The sequence below is a fragment of the Cuculus canorus genome, chromosome 1 (assembly GCF_017976375.1).
Source record: "Cuculus canorus isolate bCucCan1 chromosome 1, bCucCan1.pri, whole genome shotgun sequence".
NCBI classification, from domain to species: domain Eukaryota; kingdom Metazoa; phylum Chordata; class Aves; order Cuculiformes; family Cuculidae; genus Cuculus; species Cuculus canorus.
Window position 1 is genome coordinate 209,213,970 of NC_071401.1, and position 25,667 is coordinate 209,239,636.

General features: G+C 61.4%; 1 protein-coding gene across 4 annotated transcripts in view; it reads left to right on the forward strand.

Moving 5' to 3' along the window:
• The window catches only part of FLNC (filamin C), a 33,311-nt gene that overhangs the window by 2,027 nt on the left and 5,617 nt on the right, over positions 1-25,667 (forward strand). Inside the window, exons 2-39 of one of the 4 annotated variants that reach the window (XM_054083498.1) lie at positions 991-1,239; positions 1,656-1,753; positions 2,515-2,665; positions 3,228-3,346; positions 3,436-3,513; positions 3,691-3,853; positions 4,219-4,419; positions 5,000-5,137; positions 6,471-6,597; positions 7,302-7,438; positions 7,905-8,098; positions 8,181-8,294; positions 8,864-9,007; positions 9,286-9,409; positions 9,728-9,888; positions 10,212-10,302; positions 10,528-10,697; positions 11,227-11,344; positions 11,739-12,001; positions 12,881-13,478; positions 13,881-14,054; positions 14,676-14,838; positions 15,406-15,566; positions 15,873-16,040; positions 16,513-16,636; positions 16,718-16,874; positions 17,337-17,526; positions 18,251-18,274; positions 18,353-18,600; positions 19,347-19,434; positions 19,530-19,670; positions 19,843-19,971; positions 20,100-20,273; positions 20,724-20,885; positions 21,180-21,383; positions 22,121-22,273; positions 22,398-22,520; positions 23,330-23,572. In XM_054083498.1, the coding sequence (XP_053939473.1) occupies positions 991-1,239; positions 1,656-1,753; positions 2,515-2,665; positions 3,228-3,346; positions 3,436-3,513; positions 3,691-3,853; positions 4,219-4,419; positions 5,000-5,137; positions 6,471-6,597; positions 7,302-7,438; positions 7,905-8,098; positions 8,181-8,294; positions 8,864-9,007; positions 9,286-9,409; positions 9,728-9,888; positions 10,212-10,302; positions 10,528-10,697; positions 11,227-11,344; positions 11,739-12,001; positions 12,881-13,478; positions 13,881-14,054; positions 14,676-14,838; positions 15,406-15,566; positions 15,873-16,040; positions 16,513-16,636; positions 16,718-16,874; positions 17,337-17,526; positions 18,251-18,274; positions 18,353-18,600; positions 19,347-19,434; positions 19,530-19,670; positions 19,843-19,971; positions 20,100-20,273; positions 20,724-20,885; positions 21,180-21,383; positions 22,121-22,273; positions 22,398-22,520; positions 23,330-23,572 (6,264 nt within the window). The remainder of the gene's footprint in view (positions 1-990; positions 1,240-1,655; positions 1,754-2,514; positions 2,666-3,227; positions 3,347-3,435; positions 3,514-3,690; positions 3,854-4,218; positions 4,420-4,999; positions 5,138-6,470; positions 6,598-7,301; positions 7,439-7,904; positions 8,099-8,180; positions 8,295-8,863; positions 9,008-9,285; positions 9,410-9,727; positions 9,889-10,211; positions 10,303-10,527; positions 10,698-11,226; positions 11,345-11,738; positions 12,002-12,880; positions 13,479-13,880; positions 14,055-14,675; positions 14,839-15,405; positions 15,567-15,872; positions 16,041-16,512; positions 16,637-16,717; positions 16,875-17,336; positions 17,527-18,250; positions 18,275-18,352; positions 18,601-19,346; positions 19,435-19,529; positions 19,671-19,842; positions 19,972-20,099; positions 20,274-20,723; positions 20,886-21,179; positions 21,384-22,120; positions 22,274-22,397; positions 22,521-23,329; positions 23,573-25,667) is intronic. The other 3 variants (XM_054083512.1, XM_054083503.1, XM_054083521.1) reach the window with 3 other exon arrangements.

Genomic DNA, 25,667 nt, shown 5'->3' on the forward strand with positions numbered 1-25,667 from the left:
CCAGCTCACACAAGGGGGGACACAGACCCCCTTGCTGCACGATGCCCCCCTGCACACCCCCTCATGCACATGTGCTCATGCTGTTGCATGCTGGCTTGCACACTCACCTCTCTCCCCAGCTTGCATGTGCCTTGAACTGGGGGTGCTGTTTGCACCTGACCCCAGTGCCCCTGCACCCCCACTTCTGTGCCCCCCCCAGGGTCCACCCACAAACTCTCCCTGCCCACCCCAGCTTTTAGGGTTCCTCAGATGTTGTCCGCCATGTGTCCCCATGCCTCCCCAGATGTTGGAGTCACCCAGAAGTTGCGGTCCCCCCAGATGTTGCCCCCAATTTGTCCCCATTTACCGCCCAGACGCTGGGGTCCTCGTTGCCCCCTACGCTCACCCTGCCCCTAGATGTTGGGGTTCCCCAGCTGTTGGGGTTCCCCAGTTGTTGCCCCCCTCTGTGCCCCATGTTTTCCAGCCAGGGACCACTCCCTCTGCACTTCCATTGATGTGGATGGGCAACAACAGGGAGGGCGAGGGCTGGAGGGGACCCCAGAGTGTTGGGGGGGCAATGCCTTAGGGTTTTGGGGTGCCCCAACACAGTTTGTGGGTGTTGGGGCGCCCCCTCCTGGTGTTGGGATATCAGGGTGCCACAACCTGGCTTTGGGGTGCTCCATCTCGGTTTGGAGGGCCAAGGGTTTGGGGCACCTCAGCACAGTTTGGGGTTGTCAGGAGTATTGGGGTGCCCTTCCATTTTGGGGTTCCCTTGCCTGGTGTGGGAGCACCCCCTCTTAGTGTTGGGGTGTCGAGGGTGTTGGGGACCCCTGCCCATTCCCTGGGGTATTGGGGCACCCACTCCCAGTTTGGGGGTGTCAGGGACCCCCAGCCATGAGCTAGGGTATTGGGGTGCCCCAGCCTGGTTTGGGAATGCCCCTCCCAGTTTGGGGATGTTAGTGGTGTTGGGGTGCCCCTCTGGTGTTGGGGCGCCCTGACCCCCTCCTGCAGACAGCAAGGCGATTGTGGATGGGAACCTGAAGCTGATCCTGGGGCTGATCTGGACGCTGATCCTGCACTACTCCATCTCCATGCCTATCTGGGAGGAGGAGGAGGAGGATGAGGCGCGGCGGCAGACGCCAAAGCAACGCCTGCTAGGCTGGATCCAGAACAAGGTCCCCCAGCTGCCCATCACCAACTTCCACCGTGACTGGCGTGATGGGAAGGCATTGGGAGCACTGGTGGACAACTGTGCCCCAGGTATGGGGCACTGGGGACAGCTGTGCCCTGGGGCCAGGAGGCAGTGGGAGGTATGGGGGGCTTTGGGAGCACTGGTGCACAGCTGCGCCCCTGGTACGGGGCAATGGAGGGCACTGGGGACAACTATGCCGTGGGAACAGAAGGTGATGGGGGCACTGGAAGCACTGGAGGACAACTGCATCCCGAGTGTGGGGACACTAGGGAGACATGGGGGATACGTGGGGGAAACTGTGATGAGACTGGGAGATAGTAGGGGAGACACTGAAGGATGTTGGGGATAGACAATGGGATGGACACTAGGAGAGACGGAGTGGGGGGCACAGGAACATACTGGTGGACACTGAGAGGCTCCAAAGAAAAGGGAGGGCAGGAAGGGAGTGCCACCCCCCAGTGTGACACCCCCCTGCCGCTCCCAGGTTTGTGCCCGGACTGGGAGAATTGGGACCCTGCGCAGCCGGTGCAGAACGCGCGTGAGGCCATGCAGCAGGCGGATGACTGGCTTGGTGTCCCCCAGGTACTGGGGGGTACGGGGGGTGTTAGAGGGTATTGGTGTCTCCCAGTTACTGGGAGCACTGGGGACACAGGGGGGGCAATGAGGACACTGGGAATGCTGGGTGTCCACCAGGCACTGGGAGGAGTACTGGAGGCACTGGGAGGGGTCCCTGGTCCCAGGCACAGCTGGAAAGGGGGCATGGGAGGGAATGTGGGAGTGAAGGGGGGTCTCCATGGTGTCTTTTGCATGGGGAGGGTCCTTGGGGTCCCTGTTCACAGAAAGGACTGTAGGGGTGTAGGAGGTCTTGGAGGGGCCCTGGGTATCGGGGGTGGGGTGGGCTCCCTGAAGACTAGGAGGACACTGGGGACATCGGGAGGGTCCCTGGGGTTTTGGGGGGTGTCCCTGGTGCAGCTACAGTGAGGATGCAGCCAGAGGGGTTGTTGGGGGAGTTTGGGAGGTCCCGGGGTGTGTTGGGTGTCCGACACACGGCGGGGGGGTGGGGTTTGGAGGGTCCAGTGAGGATGTAGCTGTGGGGCTTGTTGGGAATCCCTGGGGTTTTGGGGGATCCTTGGGGCATCCTCGGTGATAACACAGCCCTGGGTCGGTGTTGGGGGTGGGGGGTGGGGCTAGAGGGGTCCCTGGGGCACCCCTGGTGAGGACACAGCTGTGGGTGGTGCTGGGTGGGTTTTGGGGGGTCCCTGGTGATGACACAACCATGGGAGATGCTGAGATTGTTTGGGGTGGAGTCGAGGTGTGAAGGTGTTGGGGTGTTGCCCCACCAGGTGATCGCTCCTGAGGAGATTGTGGACCCCAACGTGGACGAGCATTCGGTGATGACATACCTGTCCCAGTTCCCCAAGGCCAAGCTCAAGCCAGGGGCCCCCCTGCGCGCCCGACAGCCCCAGCCCACGCGTGCCCGAGCATATGGGCCCGGTATGGGGGGTGTGAGGGATGTGGGAGGCACAGGGCGTGTGGGTGTGCAATGTGTACAGGGAGCACTGGGGTCATGGGAGGCACAGGGGGCTACAAGCGGTACAGGGGGATGGGAGATATGGGGACCATGCCTGGGGACACCCCAAGGTCCCCCCACATGCCTGGTGACCCCCTTGCACCCTCAGGGATCCCCCCATGTCCAGTGTCACCCCAAAGTCCTATCTCCCCCACCATGCCCAGGGACCGCCATGGACCCCTAAGTTTCCCCACGCCATGCCCAGGGTCACCCTAAGGTCCCACCCCCCATGCCCAGGGACCCCCTTGCACCCCCAGGGTCCCCCTCTTGCCCTGTGACACAATCCCAGGGCCCCCCAAGAGTCCCCTCCCATGTCTGGGGGTGCCCTGGGTCCCCCTGCCACCTCTGAGGACCCCCTGGAGGCCCCATGCTGTAGGAGATGAGGGCACCCCAGGGGCTGGGTGCCCCCCATGGAATGCTGGTGAATCTGTGGGATGTGGGTGAGGAGGCTGTGGGGTGCTGCCCCCTGACCCCCAAGTGCCGCAGGCATTGAGCCCCATGGGAACGTGGTGCTGAGGCCAGCGCAGTTCACTGTGGAGACCCTGGAGGCAGGGGTAGGCGAGGTCCTGGTCTACGTGGAGGACCCTGAAGGCCACACTGAGGAGGTAGGGTGAGCACCCGGGACCACCTGGACCCACTAGGGGAGGCCCAGCTCAGTGTCAGCCCTCTGAATTTTTGGGGTTCTTACCTCCAGGCCAAGGTGGTCCCCAACAATGACAAGAAGAGGACATACAGTGTCACTTATGTCCCTAAGGTTGGGGGGCTCCACAAGGTGAGCATCCATGGTGGGGGGGGGCTGGTTGGGATTTGGGGGGGATCTCAGGGGAGTTTGGTGTCCCTGGTTGGGGTTTGGGGGGATTTTGAGGTCCTCAAGGCGTTTTGGGGTGCCCTGGGGTGTCACTGGGTGCTGGTGGGTGACATGATCCCCCTGACACTGCTGTATCTGCAGGTGACAGTGCTTTTTGCGGGGCAGAACATTGACAAGAGCCCCTTTGGGGTCAATGTGGCCATGGCCCTGGGCGACGCCAGCAAAGTGACAGCTCGTGGGCCTGGCCTGGAGCCTGTGGGCAATGTGGCCAACAAACCCACCTACTTCGACATCTACACCGCAGGTGGGCACAGTTGGCTACCACACACAGGAGGTGTGGGCATGTGGTGTGGCCCAGTGGCACCAAGGTGGGGCATGGTGATGGTGGTGCTGGGTGGCTTTGAGGACACATCTTCATGGTGGTGTGGCCATGGGATGGCTGGTGGAACTGGGGCCATGTTCTCATGGTGGCATTGACATGGCGAGGCCTGGTGGTGCTGAGGCCGTGTTGTCATGGTGGGGTGGCCATGTGATTGCCTGGTGGTGCTGAGGCCACATCTTCATGGTGGCATGAGCATGGCATGGCCTAGTGGCACTAAGGCCACTTCCTCATGGTGGCATGGCCATGGTGTGGCCTGGTCCACTGAGCCCATGTCTCTGTGGCGGCAGGGGCTGGCCCGGGCGATGTAGGGGTGGTGATCGTGGACCCCCAGGGCCGTCAGGACACGGTGGAGGTGATGCTGGAGGACAAAGGAGACAACATCTTCCGCTGCACCTATCGGCCCGTGCTGCAGGGGCCACACACCATCTGTGTCACCTATGCTGGTACCCAGATCCCCAAGAGCCCTTTCACTGTCAACGTGGCTGAAGGTGAGACCTGCCCCGGGGTCCCCACCTGCTCCCCATGGCATCTGTTGGTGCCTGTGGTGGCCCCATGGCACTCATCAGGGCCCGTGGTGGCCTCATGGTGCCCTGTTGGTTGTCCATAGCCACAGGGTTGTCCTATGAGACCCTACCCCCCCATAGCGGCCCCATGGTACCCAACAATTCCTTGGGAGGCCCCATGACACCACCAATTCCCGGGTGTCCCCATGGCACCCATCAGTACCTACCAATGCCTGTGGTGGCTGCCTGGCACCCATCATTGTCCATAGTGGCCCATGATGCCTATCAGTTCCCAGGTGTCCCCATGGCACCCATCCATTCTTTGATGTTCTCATCATGCCTATCAATGCTCATGGTGGCCCATGACAACCATCAGCACCCATGATGGCCTATGACACCCATCGTTGTCCATAGTGGTCCCGTGATGGCCCATGATGCCCATCAGTTCCCAAGTGTCCCCATGGTACCTGCCAATACCCATGGTGCCCCATGACAGCCACCCATGCCTGTGGTGGCCCCTCAGTGCCCATTGCCGTGGTGGTGTGGTGCTGAACATATTGCGCAGCGTGTGCACCGTCGGTGTGCCGGGCCTCGGGCCGGGGGCTGCAGCCCAAGGGCGTGCGGGTGCACGAGGTGGCAGACTTCAAGGTGTTCACCAAGGGCGCTGGCACCGGGGAACTGCGCGTCAGCGTCAGGGGGCCTGGTGAGAAGGGCAGGGGTGGGGGGCAGGGGTTGGGGGGGTTGCGTGTCAATGGGCCTGGTGAGCGGGGGGGCAGGGTTTGGGGAATGCAAGGGTTGGGGGGCAGAGGGGGAACAAGGGGAGAGGAGGAAAGGGTGAGGGGCGCAGGGTTTGGAGGGCGGCCCGGTGAGCAGGGGGGCCAGAGAGGGGTGGTAAGGGGGAGCAAAGGGTTAGGGGGGTGAGGAAGGAGCAAGGGGAGAGGAGGAAAGGGTGAGAGGTGCAGGGGTTGGGGGGCTGGTGAGTTGGGGCACCAGGGAAGAAGGGTTGGGGGATGAGAGTTGGGTGTGCAGGAGCTGGGGGGCAAGAGTTGGGGGCTGTGCATCAGCATCACGGGGACCTCGTGAGTGGGAGGGCCACGGGGCAAGAGTTGGGGGGGTGAGGGGGTGCAGGGATTTGGAGGTCAAGAGTTGGAAGGCGAGGGGTGCAAGGGGAGCCGAGGAAAGAGTAGGGGGTGCGAGGGTGGGGGGCAAGGGTTGGGGGGGCAAGGGAGTGCAAAGAGGGGTGAAAGTGTTGGGGGAAAGAGGGTTGGGGGGGAGTAAGGGTGGGGGTCAATGGTTGGGGGCTGAAAGCGTTGGGGGAAAGGGGAGAGGGGGGTGAAAGGGTTGGGGGGGTGAAAGGGTTGGGGGGGTGAAAGGGTTGGGGGGAGTAAGGGTGGTGGTCAAGGGTTGGGGGGTGAAAGGGTTGGGGGAAAGGGGAGGGGGGAGTAAGGGTGGGGGTCAAGGGTTGGGGGGTGAAAGGGTTGGGAGAAAGGGGAGGGGGGGAGTAAGGGTGGGGGTCAAGGTTTGGATGGGTGAAAGGGTTGGAGGTGTAAGGCGGGGAGTAAAAGTTGGGGGTCAAGGGTGGGGGTGCAAGGGGTGAGGAGGTGTGATCCAGAGCCAAGGAGGGGAGTAAGTGGGGGGTTGAGGTGCATGGAAAGGTAGGGTAGTGCATGGTTTGGGGGGTCCATGGGGATCTCGTGGTGGGGGGATGGTCGTGGGGGGTGCATGGTTGGGGGTCTTATTGGGGGGGAACATGCTTGGGGGCCACCATGGGGAGGGGGTGCATGGTTGGGGGATCCATGGGCATCCCACATGGCTTCAGGGGGTTCATAGGGAGGTGGCATCGTTTGGTGGGCTTTAGAGGGGCCTGGGGGTGGTTGCATTATTTGGGGGGGTCCATGGGGTCCCATGGAGGATGTACAGGGTTTTAGGAATACATGGGAGTTGTGTGCATGGTTGGAGGCCCCATGGGGTGGGGGGGACTCCCAGTTTGGGGGTGCCCCCTCCCCCCAGGTTGATCCCTTGCCTTTTTCACACAGCGGGCACAGAGGAGCCGGTGTCTGTGCGTGACATGGGAGACGGGGTCTATGAGTGCGAGTACAGCCCGGGTGTCCCGGGCAAGTATGTGGTGGCCATCACGTGGGGTGGCCATGCCATCCCCCGCAGGTCAGAGCCTCTCCAAAGCACGGGGACCCCTCCCTGTGTCCCCCATCCCGGGAGCCCAAAGAGGCTGGGGGCAGATGCCAGGCGCTCCCCCCGGCTCTGCATCTGCCTCCAGGCTCCCAGGGTGGGGGGCGTGCAAGGGATGCACAAGGCATGGGGAGGGGGGATGTGGGGGGGAAGTGAGGGAAAGAGGGTGTAGGGTGTGCAAGGGAGGTGGGAGGCACTTGGAGAGTGTGCAATGGGTGTGTAAGGGTTACAAGGGGGTTTGAGTGTGGGGATGTGCGAGACACATGGAGTATGCAAAGGATAAGTGTGAAACAGGTACAATGGGTGGGCTGGGTGTGTGCAAGGGGCATTTGAGGTGCGCAAGACGTGGGAGTGTGTAAGGGGTGTGCGAGAGACATGGAAGCCACATGGAGGCTGCGTGCAAGGGTTGTGTAAAGAATGGGGGGATAAGGTGTGTGTGTGAGGGGTGTGCAAGGGGCATTTGGGGTGTGCGAGGCACAGGGTGGGTGGATAGGGGATGTGAGTGAGGTGTGCAAGAAGCATGCAATAGGTGCAAGGTGGATGCATGGGGTGGGCTAGGGGTGTGCAAGGGGCATTTGGGGTGTGCAAGACAGGGATGTGTGTAAGGGGCATGCAAGGGACACTCAGGGTATGCAAGGGCTGTGGGCACATGAGGGCCTGACACGCGTGTGTGCCTGCAGCCCATTTGAGGTGCAGGTGGCACCAGCGCCGGGCAGCCAGAAGGTGCGGGCATGGGGGCCAGGGCTGGAGGGCGGCGTTGTCGGGCGCTCAGCTGACTTTGTGGTGGAGGCCATTGGCACCGAAGTGGGGACCCTGGGTGAGCATGGGAACAGGGTATGGGATGAGAGACCCATAGTGGGGACATGGGTGTGCAGTCAGGGTCACAGGGTGAGGACATGGGTATGGAGTGGGGGCAGTGTGGTGGGGATGTGAGGGTGAGGTGGGGGCCCCTTGGTGGGAATATGGGCATAGGGTGGGGAAACCATTGTGGGGATGTGGGCACAGGGTGGGGGGCATGAAGATGGGGACATGGGCACAGATTACGTGTGACCACCATGGGGACAGGGATGTGGACTGGGAGACACCATGATGGAACCATGAGAACAGACTAGAAGCCATTGTCATGGGGACATGAGTATGGGCTGAGGGTGACCACCGTGGAGTGGTGGGCTGGGGCCACCATCATGGGAATGTGGATATGGGCTGAGGGTGACCATGATGGAGCCATGGACTGGGATCGTTTGGGGACACAGGCTGAGGTCCCCTGTGGTATCATTGTGCAGGATTCTCCATCGAAGGCCCCTCGCAGGCCCGCATTGAGTGCGATGACCGTGGGGATGGCTCTTGTGACGTGCGGTACTGGCCCACCGAACCAGGCGCCTATGCTGTCCACGTGGTTTGTGATGATGAGGACATCAAGGACAGCCCATTCATCGCCAACATCCTGCCGGCCCCCAATGACTGCTGGCCTGAGAAGGTGCCCCACAGTGCCCCACAGTGCCCATGGGTGCTGGAGGTGCCAGTGCAGCGCTAACCACCCCCCTCACTCCCTCTCCCAGGTGAAGGCCTTTGGGCCAGGGCTGGAGCCCACTGGCTGCATTGTGGAGCACCCAGCCGAGTTCACCATCGACACCCGTGGTGCCGGGAAAGGCCCCCTCAAGCTCTATGCACAGGTAGGGGCTGTTGGGTGATGTTGAGTGCCACTGGTTGCTGGGTGTTGCTGTTGGGTTCCATTGGGTGCCCTTGGGTGCTGGTGTTTGCTGTTGGTTGCCACTGGGTGATGTTGAGTGTCATTGGTTGCTGTTGGGTGCCATTGGTTGCTGGTGGGTTCTGGAGGGTGCCATTGGGTGGTGGTGGGTGCTGTTGGTTGCTGTTGAGTGCCACTGGGTGCCATTGGGTGATGTTGAGGACTGTCCATTGCTGGTGGTTGCCATTGGGTCCTGGTGGGTGCTGTTGAATGCCGTTGAGTGCCGTTGGGTGTCATTGGTGGCTGGTGAGTGTTGCCAGCTGCCACTAGGTGCTGGTGGGTGCCATTGGGTGTAGTTGAACACTATTGGGTGCCATTGGGTGGTGTGGTTGATGTTGAAGGCTATTGTGTGCCAGTGGTTGCCATTGGGTGATGTTGAGTGCTGTTGGGTACCAGTGGGTGCTGGTGGGTCTTGAGTGCCACTGGGTGCCATTGGTTGCTGGTGGATGCCGCTGGGTGTCAGTGGATCCTTTCATACCCTCCTGGTGCCTGCAGGATGCCGAGGGCTTCCCCATCGACATCAAGGTGAAGGACAATGGGGACGGCACCTACAGCTGCGTCTACGTGCCCACCAAAGCCATCAAGCACACCATCATCATCACCTGGGGGGGTGTTAACACCCCCCGCAGCCCATTCCGTGTGGGTGCTGAAGGGGTGCCATGGGGTTCTGGGCATGGAGATGGGGAGGTGCCAGACCGATGGGGTGCTGGGGTGGCCATGGGAGGGTCCCATTGGTTGCTGGGGTGGAGCCAGAGTGGGGATGGAGGTCCTATATCTCTGGTGTGCTGGGACGGAGATGAAGGTCCCATGGGGTGGTAGAGTACTGGGTGTGGGGTTAGGGGTCCCATGAGGAGCCAGTGGTGGGGATGGGATTGGTGGCACCCCGGGTGCCTGCTGGTAACATCCCCTGCCTGCAGGTGAACGTGGGTGAGGGCAGCCACCCTGGCAGGGTGAAGGTCTATGGGCCAGGCGTGGAGAAGACAGGGCTGAAGGCCAACGAGCCCACCTACTTCACCGTCGACTGCAGCGAGGCCGGGCAGGGTGGGTACCCACCACAGGGGCACCATGAAGACCCCTCTGTGGGCACTGCACTTGTGTTCTGTGGTCCCGGTCCAATGTCCCTGTTCCTGGTCTAGCGTCCCTGGTCCAACATCCCCAGTCCAGCATCCCCATTCCTGGTCCAAGGCCCCTGGTCCTGGTCCAATGTTCCCAGTCCTGGTCCAGCACCTCTGGTCCAACATCCCCAGTCCAGCATCCCCAGTTCTGGTCCTTAGTCCCTGGTCCTGGTGCAGCCCCATCCCCTGGTGTCACCCCAGCAGAGTGGGCTGATGTGGTGCTGATGGTGGGGCCACCTCCCAGGTGATGTCAGCATTGGGATCAAGTGTGCTCCTGGTGTGGTGGGGCCGCTGGAGGCCGACATTGACTTTGACATCATCAAAAATGACAACGACACCTTCACGGTGAAGTACACACCACCGGGCGCTGGGCTTTACACCATCATGGTCCTCTTCGCCAACCAGGTACTGGGCGCTTGGTCCCTAAACTACACCCCCAGGATTTGGGGGGATCTCAGTGGCTTTTGAGGTCCCTGGTTGGGGTCTGTGGAGATTTCAGGGGGTTTTGGGATCCCTGGTTGGGGTCTGGGGGCATCTTAGGGGGTTTGAGGCTCCCTGGCTGGAGTAACTGGGGGTATCCCCACTTGGACGTGGGTTGGGAGGGGTCCCTCTCTGGGGTTCCCTTGTGGGGGATGGATGGCACCTGGCCAGGAGATGGAGTCTGGGTAGGGTTGTGTCCTGGGTGACCCCTGGCCATGTCACCATGTCCCTGTGTCCCCCCACCCCAGGAGATCCCCAGCAGCCCCTTCCGCATCTCAGTGGAGCCGGACCACGACGCCAGCAAGGTCAAGGCTGAGGGACCTGGGCTGAGCCGCACTGGTGAGGGCATGGGGAGCGATGTGGGTTGTCGGGGGGGCATTGTCTTGCTATGGAGCACAGTGGGAAGCTATGGTTCTGATGCCCCTCGCAGGGGTGGAGGTAGGGCAGCCCCCACAATTGGCAGTGCAGGCGCGGGGCTGTGGGTGCTGTGGGGCAGAACCTGTGGGTTGCTGTGGGTCATGCTGTGGGTCATTGGCTGCATTGACCCCTGCATTGGCTCTGCAGGGGTGGAGGTGGGGCAGCCCACGCACTTCACAGTGCAGACACGGGGCGCGGGCAAGGCCCCCCTGCGGGTGCAGTTTGGGGGCGCAGGGCCTGGCCCCGCTGTGCGCGACTTCGAGGTCATCGACAACCACGATTACTCCTACACTGTCAAGTACACCCCCCTGCAGCAGGTACTGCTCGACACCACACCCCATGGAACCCCCAACACACAGTGACCCACTGACACCTCACAGTGCCCCATGGACCCCCCCAACCCAGAGCATCCCATGGAGGAACCATGGAACCTCAGCCACATAGTGAACCGTGGAACCTCAGACACATGGTGATCCATGGAATCCCTGCCCCATGGAACTCCATGACACCCTATAGCACCCCATGGAATCCCCAACCTGTGGGATCCCCATCCCAGAGCAACCCATTCACACGCCGTAGAACCCTCACCCCATGGAACCCCTGCCTGATAGCACCCCATGGAGCCCCACTCCATAGCCTTCCTAGACCCCCCAACTCTCATGGGCCCCCTCAAGCCCCCGGGCCCTTCTGACCCCCAAAACCCTCTTGGCCTCCCCCTGAGCTTCCCCCAGTCTTCTCCCCCCATGTCCCCCATCCCTTGCGCATGGGGGTGGGTGTGAATGGGGATTTGGGGAGTCTGCCCCCCCACCCCTAGCAGACCCTGATATGCTCCCTGCTCTCCTACAGGGCCCCCTCTCCGTTGCTGTCACCTATGGGGGGGACCCCATCCCCAAGAGCCCCTTCCCTGTCACCGTGGCCCCTCCCCTGCAGCTTGGCAAGGTCCTGGTGCAGGGGCTCAGCAACAGTGAGTTGGGGACCAGGGGTGGGCACCGGGGGAAGAGGGGGACCACAGTGGGAGGGAGCTGGGGAGGCACCTGGCGGTCCAGGGCAGGAGACTCAGGGGTGGGGGTCCCCAGGGGTGAGGGTTTGGGGGGGACCCAGGAGTGGCGATCTGGGTGGGCGTGCAAGGGTGGAGGGTCTGGAGAGGCACCCGGGAGTGGGGGGACCCAGGGGTGGGGGGCACTGGTAGGCATTGGGGGGCACCTAGGGACCACCTTTTCCTCAAGAAGCTGAGGTGGGGAAGGTGCAGGAGTTTGGGGTGCAGACATGGGGAGATGGGGGGCAATGAGGGCACTGTGGGGCACTGGGTGGCACTGGGGGTCTGTGACCTCCCCTGATTTCCCCCCATTTCTCTCCAGAGGCAGAGGTGGGGCAGGTGCAGGAGTTCGGGGTGCAGACACAGGGCGCGGGAGGCCAGGGCCGTGTGGGGGTGCAGATCACAGGCCCCTCGCGCCGCCCTGTGCCCTGCAGGGTGGGCACGGCCCCCCCTGGTGCCCCCCACCCCGTGTCCTGGACCCCCCCTGAGGAAGGGCCCTACCGCCTCGACGTCACCTACGATGGCCACCCAGTCCCCGGAAGCCCTTTCACCGTCGAAGCAGCGCTGCCCCCCGACCCCACAAAGGTGAGATCCTCAGGACCTCCTTAGATCCTCCAACACCCCTGGACCCCCCCAACTCTCCACCCTGAGATCCTCACCCAGAGATACCCATCCCGAGACCCCCTCTAAGACTCCCCAAACCCCCACCCGGAGCCCCCCACACCAAGAACCATCATGCCCCCTACCACTGCAGTCCCGTCCCAGGGTGCCCCTTCACCATCAAGGCGTCACTGTCCCCAACACCTACAAGGTGAGACACACCACACCACCCCTGATGGAACCCCACCCCAAGAATGGCCCTATGGCCTCCTCCTGTCATCCCATTCCCAGGAACCCCTTTGCTGTTGAGGTGTTGCTGCTCCCTAACCCCCCCAATGTGAGACCCTCCTGGGCTCCCCTGGACCCCATGGCCCCTCACATGGCCACCCCTGCCACCCTGTCCCAGGGAGCTGGTGTTGCTGCCCCTTGACCCCAGCAAGGTTAGACCCGCCCCCCCTCCCCTCAAACCCCCATGGACCCCCCAACCTCGAGACCCCCACTCTGGAACCCCACCATGACCCCTCTGACCCGTGTCTCCCCTCCCCTCACACACATGTCCCTGACCCCCTTACATGTGTGTCCCCGCTCCCCTGACACACGCATGTCCTCAACCTCCTGACTCCCATATCCCCCCTCTCCCCTCATACATGTGCAAACCGGATGCACTTACAGGCATGTGTCCTTGCTTAACTTGCACATGTGCTCTGATGCGTGTCCCTGCTCCCACTGACACGTGTGTCCCCAACTTCCTGACCCCCATGTTCCCTCTGACCTCTATGTCCCCCCTGTCTCCCTTGCACCCATGTCCCCTCCCTCCTTGACCCCCCGTCCCCTCTCCCCTGCACTGACACGTGTGTCCCGCAGGTTCGTGCCTTTGGGCCAGGGCTACAGGGGGGCCGTGTGGGGGTCCCAGCACCGTTCACCATTGCCACAAAGGGCGCGGGCGCCGGGGGGCTGGGACTGACGGTGGAGGGTCCATGTGAGGCCAAGATCGAATGCCAGGACAACGGTGACGGCTCCTGCGCCGTCTCCTACCTCCCCACCGAGCCTGGCGACTATGCCATCAACATCCTCTTCGCTGACCGCCACATCCCCGGCAGCCCCTTCAAGGCCAAGGTCACCCCTGTCTTCGACCCCACTAAGGTGACAGCTAGCGGGCCCGGGCTGGAGCGCGGCAAAGCCGGTGAGGTGGCCACCTTCATGGTGGACTGCTCGCAAGCGGGCGAGGCTGAGCTCACCATCGAGATCAGCTCAGAGGCAGGTGTCAAGGCCGAGGTGCTCATCCAGAACAACCGCGACGGCACCTACGCCATCACCTACACCCCCGCCTGCCCTGGTGCCTATACCATCACCATAAAGTATGGTGGCCACCCTGTCCCCAAGTTCCCCGTCCGCGTCACTGTTGATCCTGCGGTTGACACCAGCGGCGTCAAGGTCTATGGCCAAGGCGTGGAGCCGCGAGGTGAGAGCAGGGGCAGATCTGAGGGCATCTCCTCCTCATGGGCACCTCCTCACCATGGACACCAGCATGGGCATCCCAAGCACCTCCTCCCCATGGGCACCTCCACCTTGCATGGGCACTCTCTTGGGCATCTTCCTCCCCATGGACATCTCATCTCTATGGGCATCCCCATCCCTGGGAATCTCCCCATGGTCACCTCCTTCCTTTTACTTGCATGAACGACCCCATGGACCTCTCCCCATGGACATCCCACCTCTTCCCCATGGGCACATTCTCCCTCTTTGGGCATGACCCTTCCCCTCTAGCTGTGGGGCACAGTGTGGAGAGGGGGTGGAACCCCTGATGTTAGGGTTTGGGGGGGGCTGAGGTCCCATCCAGATGGTGCTGAGTGTCCATGTCCAGGGGTGCTGCGTGAGGTGGGCACGGAGTTCATGGTGGACACGCGGGCGCTGTCCCGGACCGGGGGCCCCCACGTGGGGGTGCGGGTGCTGAACCCCTCAGGTGGCACCACTGACACTCGTATCACCGACCGTGGCGATGGCACCTACCGCGTGCAGTACACGCCCTTCGAGGAGGGTGAGCGCTCCCACCCTGAGGACCCCAAACCCATCAGGGACTCCAACACCCTGAGATCCCCCCAAACCCCACCTTGGGACCCCAAACCTCACCTTGGACCCCAAACCGCTTGAGATGCCACCAAACCCCAACTTGAGACCCCAAACCCCTTGAGATCCCCCCCAAACCTCACCTTGGGACCCCAAACCCCCTGAGATGCAACCAAACCCCAACTTGAGACCCTAAACCCCTTGAGATCCCCCCAAACCCTACCTTGGGACCCCATACACCCTGAGATGCCATGAAACACCAGCTTAGGACCCCAACCCCCCTGAGATGCCATCAAATTCAACCGATGACCCACAAAACCTCCTCACCCCAACACCACTAGGGATTCTAATTCCCACCCCCCCGAACCCCAAAACACATGGGCACTCCAAACCCCAACCAGGGACCCCAAATCCCCTCAGGTCCCCCCAAGCCCCTTGACTTTCCCCCCAAATCCCAACCATGGATCCCAAACCCCTTGAGTTTCCCTCCAAACCCCAACCATGGATCCCAAACCCCTTGAGGTCCCCCCAAAGCCCCTGAGATCCCCCAGTCCTATGGCAGGAGGGGGTGATGCCATATCCTCTATGCCAGGCATGCACCAGGTAGAGGTGACCTATGACGACGTGCCAGTCCCCAACAGCCCCTTCCGTGTGGCAGTGGCCGAGGGCTGTGACCCCAGTCGTGTGCGGGCACATGGGCCTGGCCTGGAAGGTGGGCTAGTCGGCAAGGCCAACCGCTTCACCGTGGAGACCAGGTGGGCACCTGGCCACCTCTGACCCCTGCCAGCACCTTGCCAGCCCCATCCCCTCCTGTGGATCTCAGGGATCTATCCCCTTCCATGGAGGTGGCACAGGACAGAGGTGTCCACCAACCTACAACCTCCATCCTCTCCCATGGATGTACCACCTCTATCCTCTGACACTGGGTGTGCCACTACTGTCACTTGCCACCAATCCTTGTCCTACTGCCGTGGATGTGGCACCTCCATCTCTTGCCACCAACATGGCATCTCCACCCCCTGCCATTGGTGTGCCACCTTCACCCCCCTGCCACCGGCATGGCATCTCCATCGCACTGACATGGAGGTGGCACCTCTCTTCCAATCTGACCAATGTGGCATCTCCACCCCACTGCCATGGAAGAGGCAACTCCCTCTACCTACTGTGGAGGTGATACCTCCGTCCCCCTACCACCAATGAGACATCTTTATCCCTCTGCCATGGAGGTGGCATCTCCCTACCATGAAGGTGACACCTACCACCCATCATGGCTATGCCACCTGTACCCCTGACAGCTCCTGTGACGTGTCTCCTGTCTCCAGGGGCGCGGGCACTGGGGGGCTGGGCTTGGCCATCGAGGGCCCCTCCGAGGCCAAGATGTCCTGCAAGGACAACAAGGATGGAAGCTGCACAGTGGAGTACATCCCCTTCACTCCTGGGGACTACGATGTCAACATCACCTTCGGTGGCCACCCCATCCCTGGTGCGTGGTGGGGCTGGGGGGAGTTGGGAGGCTGTGGTACCACCAGAGTGGCCATGGGGCAGAGATGGGGTCCTTGGTGCTGGCAGATGGAGGGACTTCTGCTGGCTCTATGTCAAATCCCATGGGGACGCTGTGGCTGTGCTGGCCCCTTGTCCGTGCTGACCCCATGGCCACGCTGATCCCACGGACATGTTCACTTCATGCTGTGCCCATGCCCATGTTGACCCCATAGACATGTTAACCCCGTGCTGACCCCCTGCTGATCCCCTGGTCATATTGACCCCATGGTGACCCCTGTTGCTGCAGGGAGCCCCTTTCGGGTGCCAGTGAAGGACATGGTGGACCCCAGCAAGGTGAAGTGCTCAGGCCCAGGGCTGGGACCCACCGTCAGGGCCCGGGTGCCCCAGACCTTTACAGTGGATGCCAGCGCTGCGGGGTTGGCGCCCCTTGAGGTCACCCTGCTGGGACCCTCTGGTAGGTGGTGATGTGCCATGGGGAGTTGTTGGTGGGTGTGGGACCCTATCCTGTGGGATGCCTTGACCTGTGGGGTACCCTGTCCCATGGATGTTCTCCTCCATGGGGTGTCCTGTCCCATGGAGTGCCTTGCCCCATGGATTGTCCTGCTCCAAGAGGTGCCCTGGCCATGGCAAGTCCTCCTCTATGGAGTGCTCCAACACACGGGATGGTCTTGCCCGGGCATGTCCTGCCCCATTTGGTGTCCAACACCAAAGATCCTTTGCCCCATGGATGTTCTGCTCCATGGGGTGCCTTGCTCATGGATGTCCTGCCCCACAGAATGTCCTACTCTATAGATCCTGTGCTCAATTGAGTGTCCCGCCACATGGATCCCCTACTCTGTAGGGTGTCCCACCTCATGGGCGGCTCTGCCCCTTGGGCTTCCTTGCCCCACGGATGGCCCTGCCCCCCTGATGGCAGCTTCCTGTAGGCCTGGCAGAGCCGGTGGAGGTGCGTGACAATGGTGACGGCACCCACAAGGTTAACTATACTCCGGCCACTGATGGGCCCTACACCCTGGCCGTCAAATACGCTGACCAGGAGGTGCCGCGCAGGTAAGGCCCCAACACCCATTTGATGGGATGGACACCCACTGCAGCTGGGGAGGTCCCACTGACTCCCATGTCCTCCTGCAGCCCCTTCAAGTTGAAGGTGGTGCCAGGCCATGATGCCAGCAAGGTGCGGGCGAGTGGGCCAGGGCTGAGCGCCAGCGGCATCCCCGCCAGCCTGCCCGTCGAGTTCACCATCGATGCCCGTGAAGCTGGAGAGGGGCTCCTCACCGTCCAGATCCTGGTGAGACCAGGGGAAAACAAGGGATGGGGGCTTGAGACCCATAAGTAGCTCTGGCATCTATGGCACTGAGTACTGAGACCCATAGGTAGCTCTGTCACCCATGGTGTTGGGCACTGAGACCCACACATTGCATGGGCACCACCCTGGCACCCATGATGTTGATCTCTGAGCTCCATACGTGGCCATGACACTGATGACCTTGGGTGCTGCGACCCATAGCTTGACCTGGCCCCCATGGCATTGGGTTCTGAGGCCCACACACTGCCCTGGCTCTTATCTACAGGGTGCGGAGCCCCACATGGTGAACAGGCACCATCTTGGCATCCCTACCATGGGGTGCTGAACCTCATAGTTGACCTGGCCCCGGCAGCGTTGGGTGCTGTGACCTGTATCTTGCCCTGTCCCCCTGCCATGGGGTGCTGAGCCCCACAGTAGGTGCTGAGCCCCACATGCTGCCCACAGGACCCTGAGGGGCGCCCCACGGAGACGGTGCTGCGAGACCATGGGGACGGCACCTTCGCTGTGGCCTACGTGCCGGCTGTGCCAGGGCGCTATACCAGCACCATCAAGTATGGCGGCGACGAGATTCCCTGCTCGCCCTTCCGCTGCCTTGCAGTGCCCTCCGGCGATGCCAGCAAGTGCCTCGTCACAGGTGTGTGCCCCGCGGCTGCCCCATAGCATCCCCTGCTGCCACACAGCACCTCCCTGCTGCCCCACCCTGTTCACGAGCAATGCCAGCAAGTGCCTGGTCACATGTGTGACTCACAGCTGCCCTATGGCCATCCCCTGGCATCACCTCCCTGCCCCACACTGACCCTCTGCTTCTCCATTGCATCCCTATGCTGTCCAACTCCTTCCCTCCCTGCGCCATGGCCTCTTCCTGCTGCCCCACAGCGTCCCTGTGCTCATCTACGCTGCCCTATGGCATCCTGGTGCTGCCTCACAGCATTTCCCCTACTGCCCCATGGCATCCCTGTGCTGCCCCACGCTGTCCCACACTGCCCCACTGATTCCCTATGCTGCCTCAGAGCATCTCCCTGCTGCCCCACAGCAATCATTGCTGCCCCATCCTCCCCCACAGCAGCCCCACATCATCCTATTCCACCCCAGACACCCCTGCCCCATGGCTCCTCCTACCTCACTGCTACCCCCACAATCCTGCCCCACTGCTGCCTCCCATCCCACCCTACTGCCCCACTGCTGCCTCCCTTCCCATTGCTGTCACCCCCTTTGCCCTCCAGCCCTGCCCCACGGTGCAGTGGGGTGTGTAGGTGCTACCAGAGCAGAGCAGGACATGTACCCTGGCCCTTCCGGCCCCCTGCCCCACACCCCAGCCCACACCCTGTCTCATGGCTCTCCCTGCTCTCTCTCCGCAGTCTCCATTGGGGGTCACGGACTGGGTAAGTGGTGCCGGGGCTGGGACTTGGGGGGCGCCGGGGGGTCCCCAAGACCCTGACCATGCCCTACGCCTCCTGTAGGCGCCTGCTTGGGCCCCACCATCCAGATTGGGGAAGAGACAGTGATCACAGTGGATGCCAAGGCCGCTGGGCAGGGCAAGGTGACCTGCAAGGTGTCCACACCTGACGGGGCTGAGCTGGACGTGGATGTGGTGGAGAACCACGATGGCACCTTTGACATCTACTACACTGCACCTGAGCCTGGCAAATACGTCATCACCATCCGCTTTGGCGGCGAGCACGTCCCTAACAGCCCCTTCCACGTCCTGGTGGGTTTCCTGGTGGCAGGATGGGGGCTGTGGTGGATGTGGTGGGGTCAGGAGGCTGTGGTGGAACTGAGGTGCCAAGGGTTGGGACCACGGTGGGTACCATGCGGCTGGGAGAGCATGGTGGGCAGCAGGGGGTGGGGAGATCGCAATGAGCACCAAGGGACAGACACTTGGGGCCAGGATAGCCACTATGAGGCTGGATGATGTGTGCCATGAGGTCAGGGTCATGGTGAGCACCATTGGGTTGGGAGGCTGTGATGGGCACCATGGAACTGAGTGGAGGCCAGGAAGTAAACTGTAGAGTTGGGAGACCATGATGGGCACCACAGGGCAGAGAATTGGGACAACACATTGGGCACCATAGAGTAGATAGACCATGATGGACACCAAGAGGCAGAGAGTTGGTGTCAGGTTGGATACCATGGAGTTGGAAGATCATGGCGGGCAGCATGGGGTTGGGGTCATGGTAGACATCACTGGATTAAATGACCATGATGATGGGCACCATGGGGCAAAGAGTTGGGCCATAGTGGGCACCATGGTGTTGGGAGACTGTGATGGACACCAAGAGGAAGAAAACTGGGGCCAGGGTGGATGCCATGGGGTTTGGAGACCATGATGGGGAGCCATGGGGCAGAGCTGGGAGACCATGATGGGCCACATAGGGTTTGGAGAGCGTGATGGTCACCATGGGGGGTCACAATGGGGTCCGTGGTTCTGAAGCCCACTCTGTCCCATGGTGTCAGGCCACAGACGAGCCCCCTGCCACTGCTGAGAACCTCCGGCCCTTCAACCTGGTCATCCCCTTCACCGTGCAGAAGGGCGAGATCACAGGTACGGGAGGTTTGGGGCAACATGAACCTGGCCATGGGGGCACTGTGGGGCGTGGGTCAGCCGCCCGCTGCACCTGGCTGACATGGTGGTCCTAGGTGAGGTGCGAATGCCTTCGGGGAAGACAGCGCGACCCAACATCACCGACAACAAGGATGGGACAGTAACGGTGCGCTACGCCCCCACTGAGAAGGGGCTGCATGAGATGGACATCCGCTATGACGGCAACCACATCCCTGGTGAGGGCACTGGGGGCCACTGGGAGGCACCTGGAGGCAATGGGGGGTGCTGTGAGGTGATTGAGCAATATTGATGCCGCCTTGCCCTGTCTGGACACCCATGGGTTGAGCAGCCCACCATGGCACAAGGGGTCTCCATGGGGTTCCTGACTATTGCCCCCCATGTCCCCAGGGAGTCCTCTCCAGTTCTACGTGGATGCCATCAACCCCCGGCATGTGAGCGCCTATGGGCCAGGGCTGAGCCACGGCATGGTCAACAAGCCGTGCACCTTCACCATTGTCACCAAGGACGCTGGAGAGGGTGAGTGGTGCCAAGGAGCCACCAAGGGGGTCTAGGAGGGGTCTGGAAATCACTCCAATGCCACCAACAGGAGTTGGGAAGGGGTTGGAGACCCACAATGCTTCCGACTGACACTATGTGTCCTGTAGGTGGGCTGTCATTGGCTGTGGAGGGTCCTTCCAAGGCAGAGATCACTTGCCAGGATAACAAGGATGGGACCTGCACAGTGTCCTACCTGCCCACCGCACCCGGGGACTACAACATCATTGTCCGCTTTGATGACAAGCACATCCCAGGCAGCCCCTTCACTGCCAAGATCACCGGTGAGATGGGATGCCCATGGTCCTGGGGATCCCACCGTGGCCCTTGAGACCCGCATATGGCCATGGGGACTCCTGCATGATCATGGCCAAAAAGGGATCTGCACAGCCATGGCAACACCTGCATGGCTATTGGGATCCATCACACAGCTGTGGTGTCCCTGTCCATCCTTGGCCACCAAGACCCCACCACATGGCCATAGGGACCTCGTGGGGCACCATCAATATTGGTATGGGGACCCCATCCACTCCCATCCTCCAAGACCCATCACATGGCATTGTCCACCTCTGAATGGCCACCAGGACCCCACCACATGGCCCAGGGGACCTTACGGAGACCTTACCATATGTCCTTGAGGACCCTATGGGAAGCCCATCCATCCCTGACCCTGGGAACCCTGTCCATGTGGCCGTGGAGGCCCCATCCATCTCCAGCTGATGACATCTCCGTAGGGGATGACTCCATGCGGACGTCCCAACTCAACGTGGGCACCTCGACGGATGTCTCGCTGAAGATCACGGAGACTGACCTGAGCCTCCTGACTGCCAGCATCCGTGCACCGTCAGGCAACGAGGAGCCTTGCCTGCTCAAGCGTCTGCCCAACCGCCACATCGGTGCCTGGGGGACACAGGGACACCAGGGGTCCAGGAGGATGTGGCACATGGGATGTAGGGTGGTGGGCATGCAGAGAGGGTGACTTGGGGCTTGGGGATGTGGGACGGAGGACAGCAGTGGTGTTTGGTCACAAGGATAGGTGGTCCAATGGCACTGAGTGCCCAGGGCTTGGTGGCCATAGCTAGGACACAATGCTGGTGACCAAGGGGTGGGGGATTGTGTGGCCAGGGCCTGGTGGTGTAAGCCAAGGCTGGTGGTGGTGGTGGTGGCTGAAGGTGTTCTGTCCCCCTCAGGCATCTCCTTCACGCCCAAGGAGGTGGGCGAGCATGTGGTGAGCGTGAAGAAGAGTGGACAGCACGTCACAAACAGCCCCTTCAAGATTCTAGTGGGGCAGTCAGAGATCGGGGATGCCAGCCGGGTGAAGGTGTGGGGCAAGGGGCTGGTGGAAGGGCACACCTTTGAAGTGTCAGAGTTCATCGTGGACACACGCAGTGCTGGTGAGACCATGGATGGGGACAGGGCTGTGGGAGGGTCATTGTCATGGAGTGATCATGGCTGGGATGAGGTGGTGACCACAGCCATGGCCAGGATGGGAAGGCAGTTATGGGTGGGATGAGATGGTGGTCATCGTTATGGCCAGCATGGCATGGTGGTCATGGTCTGGATGGGGTGGTGGCCACAGTTGGGATGAGGTGGAGGCCATGGCTATAGCCAGGATGAGATGGTGGCCATGGTTGTGGATGAGGTGGAGTAGTGACCATGGGCAAGATGGGATGGTTGTGGCTGGGGCTGCATGGTGGCATGGTCAAGGCTGAGATGGGATGGTGGCCAAGGCCATGCCATGGCTGTGGCCAGCACTGGATGGGGTGATGACCATGACCAGGAGAGGATGGTTGGTTGCATGGCTCAGGCTCAATGGTGGCCATGGCGGTGGCATAGTCAAGGCCAAGACGGGATGGCGGCCAAGGCTGCAGTGCAACCATAGCCAAGAGGGTGATGGTGGTTGGGCTGGTGGCCATGGTTATGCCTATGGTGTGGCTGCGGTCAGGAAAGGATGATGACCATGGCCATGGTGCTGCCATAGCCAAGAGGGTGACAGTGGTCATGGCCAGGATGGGATGGTAGCCATGGCATGACTATAGACAAGATGGAGGGGTGGCCTTGGTTTGGTCATGGCCAGAACTGGGGGCAGCAGCCATGGGCCATCTCCAAGCATGCTCCCATGGCTGCCCAGGCTATGGCGGGCTGGGCCTGTCCATCGAGGGCCCCAGCAAGGTGGACATCAACTGCGAGGATGTGGAGGATGGCACCTGCAAGGTCACCTACTGCCCCACTGAGCCTGGCAACTACATCATCAACATCAAGTTTGCTGACAAACACGTTCCAGGTGGGGACCAAGAAATGTGGGGTGGGAACCATGGGGGACGGAGACACATGGGGTGGCACTGGGGAGCTCAGACACCTGGGTCCTCTGGTGGTGGCCAGGTCCCTGAGGTGACTGTCACCTGCAGGAAGCCCATTCACGGTGAAGGTGACAGGTGAGGGGCGGATGAAGGAGAGCATCACACGCCGGCGCCAGGCACCCTCCATTGCCACCATCGGCAGCACCTGTGACCTCAACCTCAAAATCCCAGGTAGGGCCTGACCTTCCTCCTCCTCCATCTCCTCCTCCTCCTGCTCCTGCTCCTCCTGCGCGGGGCTTGGTGATGGGGACATCTCAGCCACTCCAGCTCTGATTTCTGTCTCCTTCTTCCTTCTCTCCCGTCTGTCCTCGTGTCCATCTGCATCTGCCTGTGCCCATCCACATGTCTGTCCGGGCATGCCTCCATCCACCTGTGCTTCCATCCCTGCGTTCATCCCTGTCTCCATCCACACATCCATCCCTGTGTCCATTAATCCCCATCTCCAACCGTCCCTATGTCCATCTATGCATCCATCCCTGCATCCATTCTTGTCTCCATCCATCCCTATGTCCATCAATCCCTGTGTTCATCCCTGTGTCCATCCATCCCTGTGTCCATCCCTTTGTCCCTCCACCCCTGCGTTCACCCATCCCTGTGCCCATCCCTTTGTCCCTCCACCCCTGCATCCACTCTTATTTCCACCTCTGCACCCATCCCTGTTTCCATCCGTCCTTATGTCTGTCTGTTCATCCATCCATCCATCCATCCATCCATCCATCCATCCATCCATCCTTATCTCCACACATCCTTGTCTCCATCTACTCCTGCATCCACCCTTACTTCCGTTCCTGTGTCTATCCATCCCTCCGTCCATCCCTGTATCCATCCATGATTCCATCCACACCTTCCCCCTGGGTGCCCTGTCCATGTGTTGGTCCCATGTGCCATATCCCATGGGTGCTCCTGTGCGTGTGTCCATCCCGTGTGCCATGTCTCTTGGCTGCCCCTGTCCGTGTGTCCGTGCCATGTGTGGCCGGCAGGGAACTGGTTCCAGATGGTGTCAGCGCAGGAGCGCCTGACGCGCACATTCACACGGAGCAGCCACACGTACACACGCACTGAGCGCACCGAGATCAGCAAGACGCGGGGTGGAGAGACCACGCGTGAGGTGCGGGTGGAGGAGTCCACGCGTGTCGGCGGGGACCCATTCCCCAGTGTCTTCGGGGGCTTCCTGGCCCGCGAGGGGCTTGGCTCCTTCGGCTCCATCGCCCGCGCCCAGGAGGGTGGGTGTCACACTGTGGTGCTTGTGCCAGGGAGCACGTGTGCCTGTGATGCACTTGCACGGGGATGGGGGTGCATGGGAGTGTGCTTGAGGGAGGCTGCATGTGCGAGAGACTGTGTATGCACCAGGGCTGCGCTCGCATAGGGATGGGGGTACATGGGAGTCCGCTTGCAGGGGGCTACGTGTGCAAGGGAGTGTGTATGCACCAGGGCTGTGCTTGTACAAGGGCTGGGCGTGCACGGGAAGCATGCTCACAGGGGGATGTCTGGGCATGCAAGGAAGCACCTGTGCACCAGGGCTGTGCTTGCACCAATGTTTTGTGTGCAAGGGGAGCACACTTGCATGGGGACGGGTGTGCACGGGGACAGGGCTGCAAGGGAGCACGCGTGCACCGGGTCTGTGCTTGCACAAGGACAGAGGTGCAAGGGTGTGTGTTTGCAGGGGGGGCTGCATGTGCAAGAGAGCATGTGTGCACTGGGGCTGTGCTTGCACAAGTTCTGGACATGCAAGGGAGTGTGCATTCATGGGGATAGGGGTGCAAAGGGCTGCGATTGCACTGGAGCCACATGTGTGCAGAGGAGTGTGCTTGCACTAGGGTTGTTCTAGCACAGGGGCTCTTCTGTGTGCTAGGAAGTGCACTTGCACAGGCCTGGATGTATTTGCACAGGGGCTGGGTGTGCAAGCATGCATGTGCCAGGTCTGCGCTTGCACAAGGGCTGGATGCAAAAGGCCATGCACTTGCATGGGGGCCATGTGTGCAATGGAATGCACATGCACCAGGCTTGGGTGCCCTTGCACGTAGGAGTGTGTTCACACTAGGGTTGTACTTGCACAGGGGCTGGGTGTGCTTTTGCACACAGACATGTTTGCATGTGGCTGTGTGTGCTCTCACAGCACCATAGGTGTGCTTGCATGAGACTGTGTGCATCCCGGCGGCCAGCGGGGCTGCTTGCACACCCCTCACACATGGCCTTGCACGAGGCCAGGACCTGTGCCTGTGTGCCAGAGCTCAGAAATGCGCTCTGTTGCACGGGGCTGCTCTTGCACACGTGTGGTGACAGAGGTGTGTGCCCCTTGCATGGGGACACACAATGGGGATTAGCACTGGCTCTTACAGGGGGTCTTGGTACAAGTGTGTGCAAGGGGTTGTGCTTGTGAGGTGTGTGTGCCCTTAGCAGACATATGCAAGCTCACAGGTGTGTATGTGTGCTTCCAAGTGTGTGCAAGCATGTACATGAGTGCAAGCATGCATGTCCTTTGTGCAAGTCCTTGCACAAGTGTGCACACTCATGGGAGTACACATGTCCTTAGCGTGTGTGCATGCTCCTGGCTGGCATGGGAGTGTGTGGCTGGGAACACACACTCGTGAGCACAGACGTGTCCTCGCACAAGGATGCACACTCATGGAGGGGGCGCATATCCTTAGTGTGTATGTATGCTCCGAGCTGTGCGTGCATGCGTGTGCTTGTAGGCATGAAGGTTCAAAACACACATGTCCTTTGCACAAGGGTACACGCTCACAGGGTGGGGCTGAACCCACTGGGAGGGTGCGTGGGACCTGATGGCCTCAGGGTGGTGCAGGGGGCCCTGGTGGGTGCTGGGGTGCCAGGATAACGGGGTCCCCTGGTGCCGGGGTCCCATGGTGTCATGGTGATGGGGTGCCGGGGTGCCAGGGTGCTCTGGTGCCAGGATAACAGGGTGCTAGAGTGTCATGGTGATGGGCTGCCCGCAGAGTGAGGGACATGCAGTGCAAGGATGCTGAGGTGCCCTGGTGACAAGGTGACAGGATGCTGAGGTGCCAGGCTGTCATGGTTACACAGTGATGGAGTGATGGGGTACCATGGTAGCCTGGTAGCCTGGTAGCATGCCCATGGTGTTCGAGTGCCCTGGTGACAAGGTGCCAGGGAGCAGCAGGGAGCAGCAGGGAGCAGCAGTGCCAGGGTGCTGGGGCACCAGGATGCCATAGCAATGGAGTGATGAGGTGGCATGGTACTGGGTGGTGGGGTGCCCCGATACCAGGATGATGGGCTGCCCTGCTGCTGGGGTGTATGGACACATGGTGGTGGGATGTCCTGGTACCAGGGCACCCTGGTGCC